At 49.5% G+C, this 14,954-nt stretch overlaps 1 protein-coding gene across 2 annotated transcripts in view; it reads left to right on the forward strand.

The window, feature by feature from the left end:
- Nucleotides 1–14,954, forward strand: part of ADCK1 (aarF domain containing kinase 1) — a 112,693-nt gene that overhangs the window by 56,664 nt on the left and 41,075 nt on the right. The window contains exon 5 of one of the 2 annotated variants that reach the window (XM_006778836.2): nucleotides 10,373–10,531. The exons of the other annotated variant lie outside the window; for it this stretch is intronic. Within the exon in view, the coding sequence (XP_006778899.1) occupies nucleotides 10,373–10,531 (159 nt within the window). The remainder of the gene's footprint in view (nucleotides 1–10,372; nucleotides 10,532–14,954) is intronic. 2 annotated transcript variants of the gene reach the window in all.

Below are 14,954 nucleotides of genomic sequence, written 5' to 3' on the forward strand. Positions count from 1 at the left end.
GAGAGCAGGCAGACCACGGGTGATGAATGAGCGTGCTCTATCCCAATAAAACTTGCTTCATGGACAGGGAAACTGCATTTCATATAATTTCACATGTCACAAAATGCTATTCTTTTGATTATTTTAAACACTTAAAAATGTGAAAAGCATTCTTAGCTCTTGGGCTGTACAAAAATAGGTGGTGGTCTGGATTTGGTCCCCAGGCTATGGGGGGCTGCCCTCTGCTCTAGATGCTTAATGTCCTTTAACATTTGCAAGGCCCCTACCAGGGGGGTGTAGTTATTAGAGAAGTAGTTTGCCACATGCTGGACGTTGGCAGGTGGGGCCGCTGGTGCTGGAGTTGGTGTTCTTAACCACTGCTCCTCTTTGCTGGTCAAGCCAGTAGTGTGGCTGCTTTCCCCCAAATGTGGGCATTATCTTCCCAATAGAGCCAGGAAGTCTGGGCTTACCTCTCTTTAAAATCCCTAGACCCTTGCCAGGCCAGTGTGGCTCAGGGGTTGAGTGTTGACCTATGAACCAGGAGGTCATGGGTTGATTCCTGGTCAGGGCACATGCCCCGGGTAGCGGGCTCGATCTCCAGTGGGGGGCCTGTAGGAGGCAGCCGATCAATGATTCTCATCATTGATGCTTCTCTCTCCTCTCTGAAATCAATAAAAAAGTATATAAAAAATCTTTGGGCCCTGCTGTTATCACTTGCAAAGTGCACCTGGAAAACTTCCTACTGTGAGAAACCTGTACAGGTGTTCCAGAAAGACTGTGGGCTTTGGTACCTGAACTCTCTCGTGTGGGGCTCTGAAGCACGGGAACATAGCCTAGGCTCATTTGCTGTGTGGTATCTTGCCACCTCCCAGGATCTAAGGAAGTCTGTCTGGATGGCAAAGGATGCTTCTGCTTTATTGCCTCTCTTCCTATGTTTTTGCGTGTATGGACATCTGCAGGTTGTTGCCAAAAGGCCTTTGGTGTTTTGTGACTGGGTGAGCTCATCAGCTTTGAGAATTCCTGGGCCTCACCAGAAATGGCTGTGAGCCTCTGTGGCCGGGCTCTCTCCCATGGGCAGAGCTATGGGTGAGGAGCCCTCCCTTGGGGGAGACCTGGAGAGCCGTCCTGGAATCTGGGTTGGGAGTTGCTGGACATCTTCTTTCTGACTCTCTTCCTGTGGCCCTATCTTATTCCTTTCATTTATACTTCATGTGAGCTGTTCCCTCTGCCTGGACGGCGTGTCCTTGATTTCTGCAGCAAGGTAACTGACTCCTCGCCCTTCAGATCTCAGCTCTTTGACATCTCCTCAGGGAAGTCCTCCCTGCCCAGGTTTAATCCTCTGAACCCAGGTTCTTCGGAGTACCAGCTACCTCTCTGTTCATCGCATTTATCAGAGTTGGCTACTTTACATTTGTCTGTGGTTACTTGATTAATTCCTGTTTCCTCACTGGACTTCATGTTCCAGTAGTGACCCCAGAGGGTGGTGGCTGTACTCAATTTGGACTTGCTTCCCATTGAGCCCCAGGAGACTAGCACAGTGCCTGGCACATATTAGCAACTCAATACACACTTGACAGATGAATAAAAAAATGACCTTTAGCAAATATGTTCCTCTCTCTAAAATGGGGGCAGTTATATCTCCTCTACCTAACTTCAAAAGGAAGTTGAGAATCACATAAGAGCCCTCTAAGGGCAACAAACATGCATCTGTAAGGAATTACCCATGGTTGACCATTCAGGCTCTGCAGAGCAAAGGTATCCTGACATCCCTCATATCAACCCAAACTCAAGTTCAAGGAGAGGTGGTAGGTCCTCACGGGAGCACGCTTACAGGGAGGGTATAGGGCTAGCCTGCCCCATTCTGCTCCAGGTCTGAGCCCTGGCACCACCTGTCTCTCAGCCCTGGCATGGTCTGTGAACTTTTTTTTTTTTAAAATATATTTTATTGATTTTTTTTACAGAGAAGAAGGGAGAGGGACAGAGAATTAGAAACATCAATGTGAGAGAAATATCCATCAGCTGCCTCCTGCACACTCCCCACTGGGGATGTGCCCGCAACCAAGGTACATGCCCTTGACCGGAATCGAACCCGGGCCCTTGAGTCCGCAGGCTGACGCTCTATCCACTGAGCCAAACTGGTTAGGGCTGGTCTGTGAACTTGACCTCTAGGCCTTTATGACTCCAAGTACGGCTTATGACCTCTGTACTCTGATCACCCAGGGGATATCTGCCTGGGGTGCCCTGGCTGTGGGGTTCCCCAGCTTCACACTGCACTGTTTGGGGTCTTTGGTTGCTTCTACCCCAGAGATCTCTGTCACAGGCAGAGACATAGTCAACGTCACCCTGTGAGATTGCACAAGTTATTAAGATGAGGAACGTTGAAAGATTAGATTTATGACAGTCAACGGTGGATTATGAAGAATAATTTATCAAATGTCAGTGCCCGCAGCCTACAATTTACAGAAGGTTTGCTTAAGCTGAGCACTGCCCCCACCCCCATCTCTAATGAATGACAGATCTAATGGATGGCTTCCCAGGCTGGCCAGCCACACAGGGTGTTTATCTGCTTTTTATTAATCATTATTATCACAACATTTCCATAGAGTCCCTCCAACCACAGCTGTCGACATACCCAGCACCAGGGAGGCTCCTTCGGCCACCTTGAAGGAACGGCAGCCACATCTGGGATCAGCTGGAAGGTCCAAGTTCCCTCACCAAGAATAGGTTAGGGAAAGTGGAACCTCACCTCCATTTGTTAATTATGTGTTAGGATGCAATGCTGAGCAAAAATGGAAGCCTGCAGTCTAGAAGGGAAGAGGGAGATTAAGCAAATACAAACTGAGGCAAAAGTGCAGCTCTTGAGGACATGTGAGCTCTGGGAATGTACACAGGGAGGCTTCCTTGAGGAGGTGACAGTTGAGCTGTGATTTGAAGGATGAGTAGAAGTTACCTGAATGAGGAGGAGGGAGGGGAACCTTCTGGGCAGAGGGGACAGCATGTGCAAAAGTCCTGCAGCAGGTGGGGAGGAAGTGTGCTGGTGGTAGGAAGAGGCAGAGAGAGCTGGGGTCAAAGGGGAGAGATGGGGTAGGAGAGGTGGGCAGGGTCAGATCCTGTAAAGGATTTTGGCCCCTGGGAAGCTGGTGAAGTGGTTTAAGCAGAGAGAAGTGACATAATCAGCTTATGTTTGGAAAACTCACCTTAGCTGTATGTGGAGGCTGGGTCAGAGGGGGAAGGAATGCAGGTGGGTGGGTCAGTCAGGAGGCCGGTACAGCCTCTGGCTCAATGAGGGTGGTCACTGACAGGGCAGAACCAGGGGCCTAGAATTGCTGGCTGTGCAGAGCTCTTGTCATTGTACCACTCTGCTCTCTTCCTGGGGTCATCAGATGGGGCACCACTACTCCCGCTAGTTTTGGGGTCTTCTATAGACTGTACTCCAGACACTTTATGTATGTTGTTTCATACAACAACTCAGTGAGGTTGGTATTAAAACTCCCATTTTACAGAAGAGAAAACTGAGGTTCAGAGAGGTTATATAAATGCTGGAGCTAGTACACAATGAAGCCAGAATTTCAGCCTGGACATTTGACGAAGAGCTTGCATTGGAGGCATTGTGCCTTACTGCCTCTCAGGCCCCTTCTCTTGGCCAGCTGGTGGGTCCACAGCCAACTGAGGGTATGGCTGTCCCGGCTTCTTGTTTCTTTCTTTGTCAGCTTCTCGTGGAAGGAGAAAAGCTCGGTCTGTCCTGTGATGCCCTGGGCAGAGCCAGGTGGCCAATTAGGTCCTGTACCTGGAGGCTCTTTAGCCAATTGGTAAGAGTTGAGCATTACACCACTCTCTGTGTTAAATAGGAACACTGGTGATTTTTGGGTTCACCCTTGTCAAAAAGGCCTCAGGTTCTGCTATTGTCACTTCATTCTTTCTTCCCAGCTTGGCAGTAGCAATACCTCTTAGCTCTGCAGAACCGACAGTTTGATTTTTCTGAACCTCAGAAAGAACACAGATTCCATGGAAGATTGGGTCTACATGTTCTCAAGCTGTTTCTGTTGTTATTTTTATTGTGGGAAGCTGGGGATAGGAGTACTCTCACCCTGAGACAGGGCAGCTGTGGAGCGAGGGGGCGGGGTGGGGGGAGAGGAGAGACACTTGGGTGCCTGTCCTCTTCTGGGAACCCCCAGGGCCTACATGGAGGTCCCCTCTTACCTGACCAGAGAGCCCCTTTGGGTTGGGTGAAGCAGCCTGGGCAGAGGCACTGTCTCTAGCAGGCCCTGCTGAAATGCAGGAGTGTTTTTCAGAGGCCTTTGCCTTCTGTTGGACTGAGATCTCCTCATGGCCAGAGACTGTGTCTGTTTTGTTGGCCTACGTACCAGCATGGTTTCTGGCATGTGATATTTTCTAGCCTGCAGTAAATAGAGGGTGGGCCAAAGTGGGTTAGCAGTTGTTTGTATGGAAAAGATACAATAATTAATAAATAACAATACAAGAATAAACCCTGTTTCACATATTCACAACTGTAAAGCTACTTTTGTCCCACCCTGTGTTTGTTGACTGGCTGAAGCTAAGGAATGGCACATTGGTTTCATTTTATACATTCATTCTAGTTATTCGATGGTGGCTGCTGGAGCATTATGTTGAGAGAGATTCTGAGGCATCTCTGGGCACAGCAGAAAGGAATGCTGTGATTGTGAGGTCTGGCGTGGGTATGTTTGAGCAATTGGTGTATTAATGAGCTATTGCTGCATAACAAATAACCCTAAAACTTAGTATCTTAAACAACAAACTTTTGACTTCTTAGTTTGTGTGGATCAGGAATTTGGGAGTGGCTCCCTGGAAGGTTCTGTCTCAGGGTCTCTCATGGGGGTGCAGTGAGGATGTCAGCTGACGTGGTGTCATCTGAAGGCCTGGGTGGGGAAGGAGGAGCTGCTACCAAGGTGGCTCACTGTTGGCAGGCGGCCTTGATTCCTGACCACCTGGACTCTCCACAGGCTGCCTCAGTGTCCTCCTGACAGGGCAGCTGGCTTCCCCGGGAGCAGGCGATCTGAGAGAGAGAGCAAGGAGGATGCCATGATGACCGTCTCAGAAGTCAGACACTATCACTTCCTCCAGATGCTGTTGGTTAGGAGTGTGCCATGAAGTCTAGCTCACTCTCAAGACATGGGAAACAGGCTCCACCGCTCAAAAATAAGAGTATTTAAAAATGTATGAACATATTTTAAAACCACTAGAGGGGGAATGAGGGTGCATGTGCCACCCATTTGCTGTTACTGTCAGGTGTTATCTTGGAAAGTACAGGAATGACCCTGAACTGGTGGGATATAAGCTAGGCATGTTTAAGGGGTAGAAGAAGAAATTGCAGCAAAATGGATTATCAGCTGCTAGGGTGACTGAGAGGCAGGGGTGCCTAGGGCAGGTCCCTGGGAAAAGATGCTGAAAGGAGGTGATGTGTTTCAAGCAGAGGCAGGTCAGAGGTGGTTTTCCACCTAAGGCAGATGGCAGTGCTTTACAGAATCCTAGCTGGCTGGAGCTATTTGTCTGCCTCAGTTGGGGGAGGGGCATTGGGTGGGGAAGGTTCACTCCAGCCACTCTTTTAGCTCAGGGACTGAAGCCTCATCAGTCTGTGGTAGGTGGCGGCAGCCATGTGTGAGGTGAGCCATTTCAGGACCTGGAGAGCCAGATGTTCTTTACTGCTGATGCCATGGTAACCTACTTCAGGTGCTCTGGGCAGTCTCCCCAGCTACTAAGTGGGAGCCGCCTGGCCTTGGCATCTAGGCCTGGACCGGCGTGTTTTGAGTAGGCCCCTGTCTTCATCTGCAGCCAGCCAGCTCAGGGTTTGTTAGACATGCTAGCATTACCTTACAGTGATGTGGTTTCTGAACCCAGAGTAGGTGTGATGTGAATGAGTATGAGGACAACAGGATGGAATAGGTGAAATTGGGCCATCTTGGAAAAATCCAGGACATCTCCCATTTTGTAACTGGTGAGTCAGTCCCCACAGGGACCCGAGCGAGGCTGGCTGGGCTCACGTGGAACTCCCAGGAGTCACACTGTAGCTTCTCCAGAAGATTCTGACTTCCTGTCACCTTATGTTGGGCAGAGTGTAGCCCCTGGCCAGTGTTTGGCTGCTCAGTGTGAACATTGCCTGGTCACCTGGCTTCGTGGGAATCTGCACGCTGGCTTTTCTGGAGTCTCTCTCTGCCCTGCACTGGGGCAGCATGTCACGTGGTCTCCGATTCCTGGACCCCAGCTGAAGAGCCCGCTGAAGTCTGCACTTGAGCCCCAGCCTTAGGCCCCAGGGGATGACACATTGTTTCCTGCCCCTCTCATGTTTTCTGCTTTTAAAAAAACCCACCCTAAGTCTCCCCACACACCCCTAAAAAAACAGACCATACAAAGCTAGAGAAACTTTTTTTCCATTTTTAGACAAGGACATCGATATATTTGAATCATGGGCCGACAGTAATTAAAAAGCACATAACTAGTCATTTTAAATGCAGTTGTTTTACTTAATTGATTTTGCCGCCAGACCCAGAGGAAAAGAAAAGGTGGTGTGTGTGTGTGTGTGGCAGGTGGTGCTGGGGCGGGGGGAGTTGAGGGGGGGCCTGGGGCGGGGGGAGTTGAGGCGGGGCGAGAAAGCCTTCGAAGGGGAGAGCGGTTTCTGCACTGACTGGAGGCAGCCAAGGCCCATCTTGAATCTAATTGCTGCCCATGCCGCAGTTTGTTTCTGCTAATGGTTTTCTGCTGAAAGGGCTGGGGACCAGGCCTGATTGGAGGGGGGTTGCATTTGTTTCAGCTGCATGGGGGGTGTAATTCTGCTTTCAGGACAGGGTCTGGTTTTCCTTCCTATCTATCAGCTTAAAGTACTTCCACTGAACACTTTGAATCAAGGTTCCATTTAGAGATACTTTATTCATATTTAATTATAGGCTGTAGCACCAATCTTTAATTACCTTTATTATAAGCCAGCTAGGAACATCCACTAGCAATCAGTTATTGTGTGTGTGTGTGTGTATGTGTGTGTATGTGTGTGTGTGTGTGTTTTCCTCTTACCCTGGAGAAGGGTATGCATGTGTGGCTTGTTCTCTGATAGAGGGAATAGATGGCTGCAGGGGCACTGGGAGGTGGTGGGCAGGCTGGGGTGGGGTGTGGGGTACCTGCTTGACAGTCTCCCTGTGCCAAGTGAGTGGTGCACCCTCACTTCCTATGCCTGTCTTTGCTTCCACTGGTCAGGTTGGGAATTTGGACAAGTCCTCAGAGCTGGGCCTTGTTCAGGGTGCTGAGTTGACAGTTGGGTTTGGGTGGTATCTCTTGACCCCTTCCATCCCCTGGTGGGAGCAGGGAATTATGGGAGGGCCCCTTCCCATCCCTTCTGGATAGGGTGGACCAGGCTTCCTTTCCTCTTACCCTGGAGATTGGGATGCTTGCTTCAGAGCTTTCCTTTCTCCACCTCCCCTTGGAGTGCTCTTGGCAGCTGTTTTTGCACACAGCCCTAGCGATGCAATGACTCTGCAATGTCCCTGCAATGACACTGATTTGAAGACTGGTTGTCCGTCTCAGCGAATGAGCCAGTGTTCCCAGGGAGTGAGGTCAGGTCACTCCCAAGTCTCTTTGCAGTGGGGAGATTGGGCTGTTCCATCTGCCTGGGAGGTGAGGGTCTTCGTTCACAGCTCTGCTCCTGAAAATGTTCTTGGTGCTCCTTCAGGAACTCCAGAGGGTTCCCAAAGGAACTAATGGTGATCTCATTATGTATTGGCTGGGAACGTTGCTGAGGTTCTCTTCTTCTATTCCTGGATCCCTGTCCCAGCAAGAGAATGGAGAGAGGAGGGAACTCACACTTACTGAGCCTCTTGGGGATGCTTGGCACCATGCCTGTGTTTCTTCAGTTCATCCCAGCTGAGGCTGAGAACACACTGTATCAGTCAGAGCCCATTCTGCTGTGTGTGACAGAAAACAACTCAAACTGAATTAAGCCAAAAAAAAAAAAAAAAAAGGTATTATAGGGTGGACATTCAGGCATGGCTAGATCAAGTGGCTCAACCATTGTGATTAGGATTTACTCTTTCTGTCTCTTGGCTTTGCTTTCCTCTTTGTTGCTACTATATGACCCCAGGCATCTCTAGGCTTCAAGTTTAATTTTAGCAGAAAGAAAGAATGCCTTCTCCTACAGTTCAAACAAAAGTAAAATGGTTGAGTCTGATTGGACCAGTTGGGTCATGTGTCTATCTCAGAACCAATCATCGTGGTCCAGAGTATTCAGGGTTCTGGTTGGCCAGGTTCACCTTGGAGTAACAGGTGGAGTCCACCTAGGTAAACCTTACACTTGACATGTGCCATTTGAGGCCTTCGGATTAGTAGGAGTGTGGGATCTGGAAGATCCAGCCATTTCAAAGGGAGGAAAGAGTTCATCCAATTCTTCTCCAATGGAGAGAATAGTGGATTCAGTCCTTCAACAAATCTTTGTCACTGATTAGTTCTAGCCCCATTTTAGGTGCAGGGAATGCAACATTGAACAAAATAGACAAAAGTCTCTGCCCACTGGGAGCTGACATTCTAATGAGGTATATATGGATGGTGGTCCTTGCATTGCCTTAATCCAAGGTCCAGGATAAAGGGTCGTGTGCAGAGAGATTCAAGGTGATTCTGGGGGTGGATGATGTGGGAAGAATATGGCCCGCAGGGAGCCTAGAACTCACAAAGAAGGGAAAAAGATGGGTGCATGGTTGGGGCAGAAGAGGGAAGTGGGCACTGGGAGGGGTACAGATCAAAACCCAATGAGGAAGGAGGGGGCAGGGAAGCTAATCCATACCATCTCGTGACAGTGAAGTGTAGGCCCCTCCCAAGTTGCCTGGACCTTTGGCCTCCTTAGGATGTTGATAAATGGGATGGAGTTTAGTGAAAGCTAAAAGATGATGACAGGGCTGGAGGGAGTGATTTATGAGTCAAGATTAGCAAAGTGATGGTGCAGCCTAGCAAACGGGATGGGATGGTGGTTGTGGGTCATCTAACTTCTGAAGTCCAAGGAGGGGAGAGGTGCTGAGGGGCTGGGTGTTTGCTGCAGAAGGGGACAGAGGGAGGTGGGGGCACAGCCTGCCAACCTGGATGTGTGAGAAGGAGGGGAGACGTGTGACTATCCACATACACATTTGGGTAGCTGTGTGTGTGAATGTCTTGACTTTCCAGCATTGTGAGGTTACCTAGGGACTTCAAGAAACAGAGGGGATGAGTATTTCAGCCTTGGCCGATCTTGCAAAAGGTTTTTGGGGACCTCCTTACCATATGGTAGGATATTTATATCTGGATCATGTAGGTGTGACCACTCAAGTCACAAAGACTTTCTCCTTCAGGAAAATTGGTATGGCATTTCTTTTTCTTTTCTTTTTAAAAAAATGTGTTTATTGATTTCAGGGAGAGGAAGGGAGAGGAAGAGAGAGATAGAAACATCGGTGAGAGAGAATCATTGATTGGCTGCCTCCTGTAAGCCCCTTAGTAGGGATCAAGCCCATAACCCAGGCATGAGCCCTGACTGGGAATAGAACCGTGACCTCCAAGTTCATGAGTTGATGCTCAACCACTGAGTCATGCCGGCTGGGTGGTATGGCATTTCTAATCAGAAAAGAGGGAAGGCAGATGGGAAGAGAAGATGGAAGAATAAGGGTATATATTCCATTTCATAGAGAAAGTGAGGCACAGAAAGGGCAGGGGATCCGCCCAAGGCTACCTTTGGGTGGCACTGCAGGTGAGGACCAAGTGCAAGGCTTGGGTCTGCAATCCTGGGATCTCTGCCAGGTGTCTGGGCTGAGAATGGGCTTGGGGACCCATGTTGAGGCTGCTGCTCAGTAGGAATATGAGGTGGTTGTGGAGTGTGCAGTCTCCAGCCAGGGTTCCTGGAACTCTCCAGGTTGGCGTGGTGGGAAATCTTCCATCTGACTCCTCCCTGTCTTGGGCTGCCCTGGGCCCAGGTTCTGTTAACTTTTGATTATATCCATATGTGAGAGCCTTGGAGGCACCATGGTAGGTAATTAAATGGGCGGATTATGCACATTTCTGAACATTCTAGATCAGCAGTTGCCAAACTTCCGGACCTCATGGACCACCAGTAGTCCATGGACCATCGGTTGCAACCGCTGTTTTAGATAGCACTTCTTTGGCCTTAAATGGAAGTGCTCAGGGAACCTTTGCATACGTGTGAGAACGTATTCTCCAAAGTGTTTTCTGTCTCACTTCCTCCATAGGCCTGGTGTGAATCTCTGTTGCAGCAGGAGCTGGGCTGGCATACAACTGACAGAGCAGAAAATTGACTGCGGTGGGGCATCAGGCAGCACAGCGCTGGCCTGTCCTCTGGCCCCTCTCACTGAATTCGGTCATCTTAATGGTTCCATCCTCTCTCTACTCTTGACAGATCCATGATTTGTTTGTGAGCTTTGATGACACCCCTATGGGGGCTGCCTCCCTGGCCCAGGTCCATAAGGCAGTGCTTCATGACGGGCGGACGGTGGCTGTGAAGGTCCAGCACCCTAAGGTACAGGTGCAGAGCTCGAAGGACATTCTCCTGATGGAGGTGAGAACCTTCCTTTTCACCTGCCTTCTTCCTCATTTTGCAATCCAGGCAGTACCAGGGAAACTGGCTCCAGGCTGGTGAGTGGGAATGGCCCTTTGAGCAGCAGTGGCAGAGAGGAGGTAGAATGACAGTGCTGTGACCATGTGACCCAGTGCTGGGTTGGTCAGTTCATTCTGATTTGTTCCTGGGAATGGCATGTGGGTGGTCTCAGAACACCGAACAGCCACTGGGGCCAATGGGACTTCAGGGGGATGGCATAGAAATGAGATGAACTAGAGGTGATTTCCTTGGGGGTGGAAACATTACATCTTAATTTGTTAAATTATAATGAAAGAAAGCATGTGGCCAGCCAAGGGATATAAAAATGACAGGAGAGCATGTGGTGCCAACGGGGTGGCTTGACGGGAACTGGAGGACCCACTTCAAGGTGGCCCACTCATGTGGTTGGCAAATGGGTGCTGGTTGTCAGCGGGGAGCTCAGTCAGGGCTATGGGCCATGGCCACAGGTCCTCTCCAGGTCATCTCTCCACAGTGGCTTGGGCTTCCCCACAGCATGGCCGCCGGGTTCTCGGAGTGAGTGAAGTGCTACCTGAGAGAATAAGGCTGAAAGTCAATCCTAGTTTTATGACCTCACGTTGGCTGTCATGCAGGCTGCTTCCTCCTCACTCTCTTGGTAACAGCAGGAGTCATGGAAGCCCCCTTTGTGAAAGGGGTGGGAAATAGACTTACTTCTGGATGGGGCTTGGCGTGGCTCTAGAGCAGCAGTTTTCAACCTGTGGGTCGCGACCCCTTTGGCGGTCGAACGACCCTTTCACAGGGGTCGCCTAAGACCATCCTGCATCTCAGATATTTACATTACGATTCATAACAGTAGCAACATTACAGTTATGAAGTAGCAACGAAAATAATTTTATGGTTGGGTCACAACATGAGGAACTGTATTTAAAGAGCCAGAAGGTTGAGAACCACTGAGCTAGAGCATTAGAGTGGGAGATAGCGTTGCAGCCATTTTGGAAAATACTGCCTGCCAGAATTACCCACTGTCATCAAAGGGGAGATGAATGAGTGGTGCTCTAAGAAGGGCATAGTAGATTTGGTGTTTTGGAGTGCTTGGGAAGAGCAAGGAGAGTGGGGTGAGTGGGTGAAGGAGGATTGAGGCCCAGGGAATGGGGTAAGTTAACGTAGATTACTCTTCTCACGTTGCACCATCGGTGTTGGGGAAGTGAGAGTGGAGGTCAGTGCAGAGCCAGGATTAGAGGTCGGCCAGGCAGCCGTGGGGCTGGCAGCAGCAGAGAGAGGAATTGAAGGTTCAGGAGAGCAGGTCACTCATAGGTCTGGTCCAGGAGGAGACTCGGGAGACAGGCTGCAAGGGTGCAGGTGAAACCAGCAGCCTTTGTTTGGAGGCTGGAGAAAAGTGGTCGGGCTGGGTAAAGACAGATGTGTGGGGCAAAGGGGAAGATGGGGGAAAGGTGGGCAGCTGAGTTGTACCAGCCTGATAGCCTCTATTTTTTCTCTGAGGTAGGAGGCAAGACCATCTGCTTAGAAAGAGGGGGTAGGAGGTGGCTTTGGAGGCTCCAGTAGGGGCGAAGGTTTGAAATAGTTGCTGTGTACATTGGAAGAGAACAGGATTGCCAAGTGGCCCTGGGAATCACCCTGGAAACCTAGGTTTCCTGGAACACCTGTCAGTGGCTATGGAATGGCCATTGCTGGGAGGGACTGGGAGTCTTGGAGGATCCGCAGCCATCCTGAGACCCAGCAGTTGCTCCTGTGTCAGGTGGGTACCAGCCTCTGGCCAGCCGTGTTGTCAGGAGGACAGCTGACACTGTTTTCTCTGCTCAGAGCCTCACGGGCTCCCTAAGTAATGATGGCCGTAGGGTCAGCCGCAGTAAGAGCAGTGATGAAGATTTGGCATCTTCTGGAGACAAGCATCAGATGCTTTTCTCGGGAAGAGCAGCCTAATGGCCATGGGCAGAATACAAAGTGGCTCCTTCACACGGCTGAGGCCATGCTGGGGCTGGGATCACTGGCAGATCAGAGTCCAGTACTCACAGCCTTCAGAAAGAGGCTGGAACTGAGGCCTGAGGTCACCTCCTCCGAGGGCCATCAGCATTACCAACAGTACCAGGTGACACTGCCTTCTCACTGGACATATCTGTGGTGGAAATACTCTACCTGGGTCACCCTTCTCTGCTGTAAAGCTAAGAAGAGCCTGACTGGAAAGCTCATTTTATTTTATATTTGAAATTCGTGTATTTTTTCTGAGTCTAGACCTAAAATGGGTCCTTGGCTTTAGGAACGACAAGCCCAGAGTGGTGCTCAGGGATGCTTGGTAGGAGAAGAATGATTTCTAAGGGGTATTAGGGCCACCTTAGCCACACTGTTCTGCACAGCCTTCTGGTGCTTCCTCTCACGGCAGGTCCAGGTGTTGTGAGCCCTTTCCTTCCCTCCCACTGCCCACTATTGTTTATCTCTCTTCTCTGACCCAGTGATGGATCACAGCATGGCCTTGAAAGGAACAATATTAGTCAAAGTAATTCATACTAAGGAGAGAGTGACTAATAGGGTTAACCTCTGGATATTTGCAGTTTAAGAAATCCTATATAATAAAAGGCTAATATGCAAATTGACTGAACGGCATAATGACCGGTCGCTATGACATGCGCTGACCACCAGGGGGTAGACGTGCAATGCAGGATCTGCCTCCTGGTGGTCAGTGTGCTCCCACAGGGGGAGCGCAGCTCAGCTGGAAGCTGGGCTCATGGCTGGCGAGTACAGTGGTGGTGGCAGGAACCTCTCCCGCCTCCGATGCAGGTGGACGGTAAGGAGCAAGGGGTCCTGGACTGTGAGAGCCTCAGACTGAGAGAGGGATTTCTGATTGTCGGCTTGCAGACATCCACCGAGGGGTCCCAGACTGTGAGAGGGCGCAGTCTGGGCTGAGGGACACCCCTGCATCCTCCATGCACAAATGTTGTGCACTGGGCCTCCAGTGAGTTTATCAGTCCAAATGCAAATCTGCTGTAAGGTCTACAGGAGTTAGGCTTTTGAGAGTGAGGAGTGGGGACTACTGGTTGTATCATTAGGATGTTGTTGGCCAAGGTATCAGAAAATTCGACTAAAAGTGGGGTAAATAATAGTAACCTATATTATCTCACATTTCAAGACTTCTGGTGGTCATGTCAACTTTTCCAGTGTTGACTAATCTAGCACTTTGTGTGTGTTTTTTAATCCTCACCTGAGGATATTTTTCCATTGTTTTTTAGAGAGAGTGGAAGAGAGAGGGAAACACAGAGAGAAATACTGATGTGAGAGAAACATATTGATCGGTTGCCTCCTGTATGCACCCTGACCAGGACCCATAATGAGGAGGAGCCTGCAACCGAGGTACATGTCCTTGACCGGAATGGAACCTGGGACCCTTTGGTCCACAGGCCGATGCTCTAGTCACTGAGCCAAACTGATTAGGGCTTTGTGATTTTTAACCCCTTCCCCAACAATTTTTTTGTTAAAAACGTTTCTTTTTCAGACTAATTTTTTTATTTTGGTTCTATATAGTATTTTTGATGCTGGTTATGAAAACAGTTTGTAACTCGTCTTCCTATAAACCATATTTTTTTACCATATTTTCTTAGTATACTCGTTGGCGACTGAAAAAGAACATTTTGTGAAAACGAGTATACACGTTTCTGCCGGGGAAGGGGTTAAGGACCTAGGTTCCTTTGGTCTTCCACGCTTCCATTCTGGCTTGTCCTTCTAAGGTAATGCCCCTCATGGTCCCCAAACAGCAGCAGTAGTTTCTGCTATTACAAGTGGATGACATCTGGATGCCAAAGAGGTCCTGTTTCTTTTCTCATATTCCTTATCAAATAGCCTGTCAGTAGAATCCCCTTCATTTCTCACTGGACAGAAGTCGGCCATGTGCCCCAGCCTCAATCAGTCTTGGTGAGAGAAAGACCACTGCTTACTGACCAATCATGACTCACCTTGTCAGGAAAAGGACTGCCTTCCTTGAAGGACATGAGAGATGCACATATTTGAGGTTCTGTTAGTCAGGACGGTGGGGGGCATGGCTTTTGTTGGCACTCAATAGTATGTGCCACCCTTGTGTTTTGTGTCTCTTGTGAACCTGCCACTCCTCTTGGGAGAAGGGGACAGCCTCTGGGGTAGACTGTTGAATGGTGACAGAGAAGTGAAGGCCGGCTCTCAGTAAGTGGTGTTTGATGAACCGGATGATGTGGGTGACTTTGCACAAAAGAGAGAGGCACAGCCAAGGGTATTTTTCGGCTTTGTCATTATCACCTGATATTGTCCCTTTAGTAGCTGGGGCAACTCTACTTCTAGATGCATGGCCAGTGACTCTTATTGATTTGAGTGGCTGTCCAGAGCCAGACTAATTGGGCCCAGAGATTGGAACAATGATTCAGCA

Source organism: Myotis davidii, unplaced genomic scaffold (assembly GCF_000327345.1).
Source record: "Myotis davidii unplaced genomic scaffold, ASM32734v1 scaffold309, whole genome shotgun sequence".
Taxonomy (NCBI): domain Eukaryota; kingdom Metazoa; phylum Chordata; class Mammalia; order Chiroptera; family Vespertilionidae; genus Myotis; species Myotis davidii.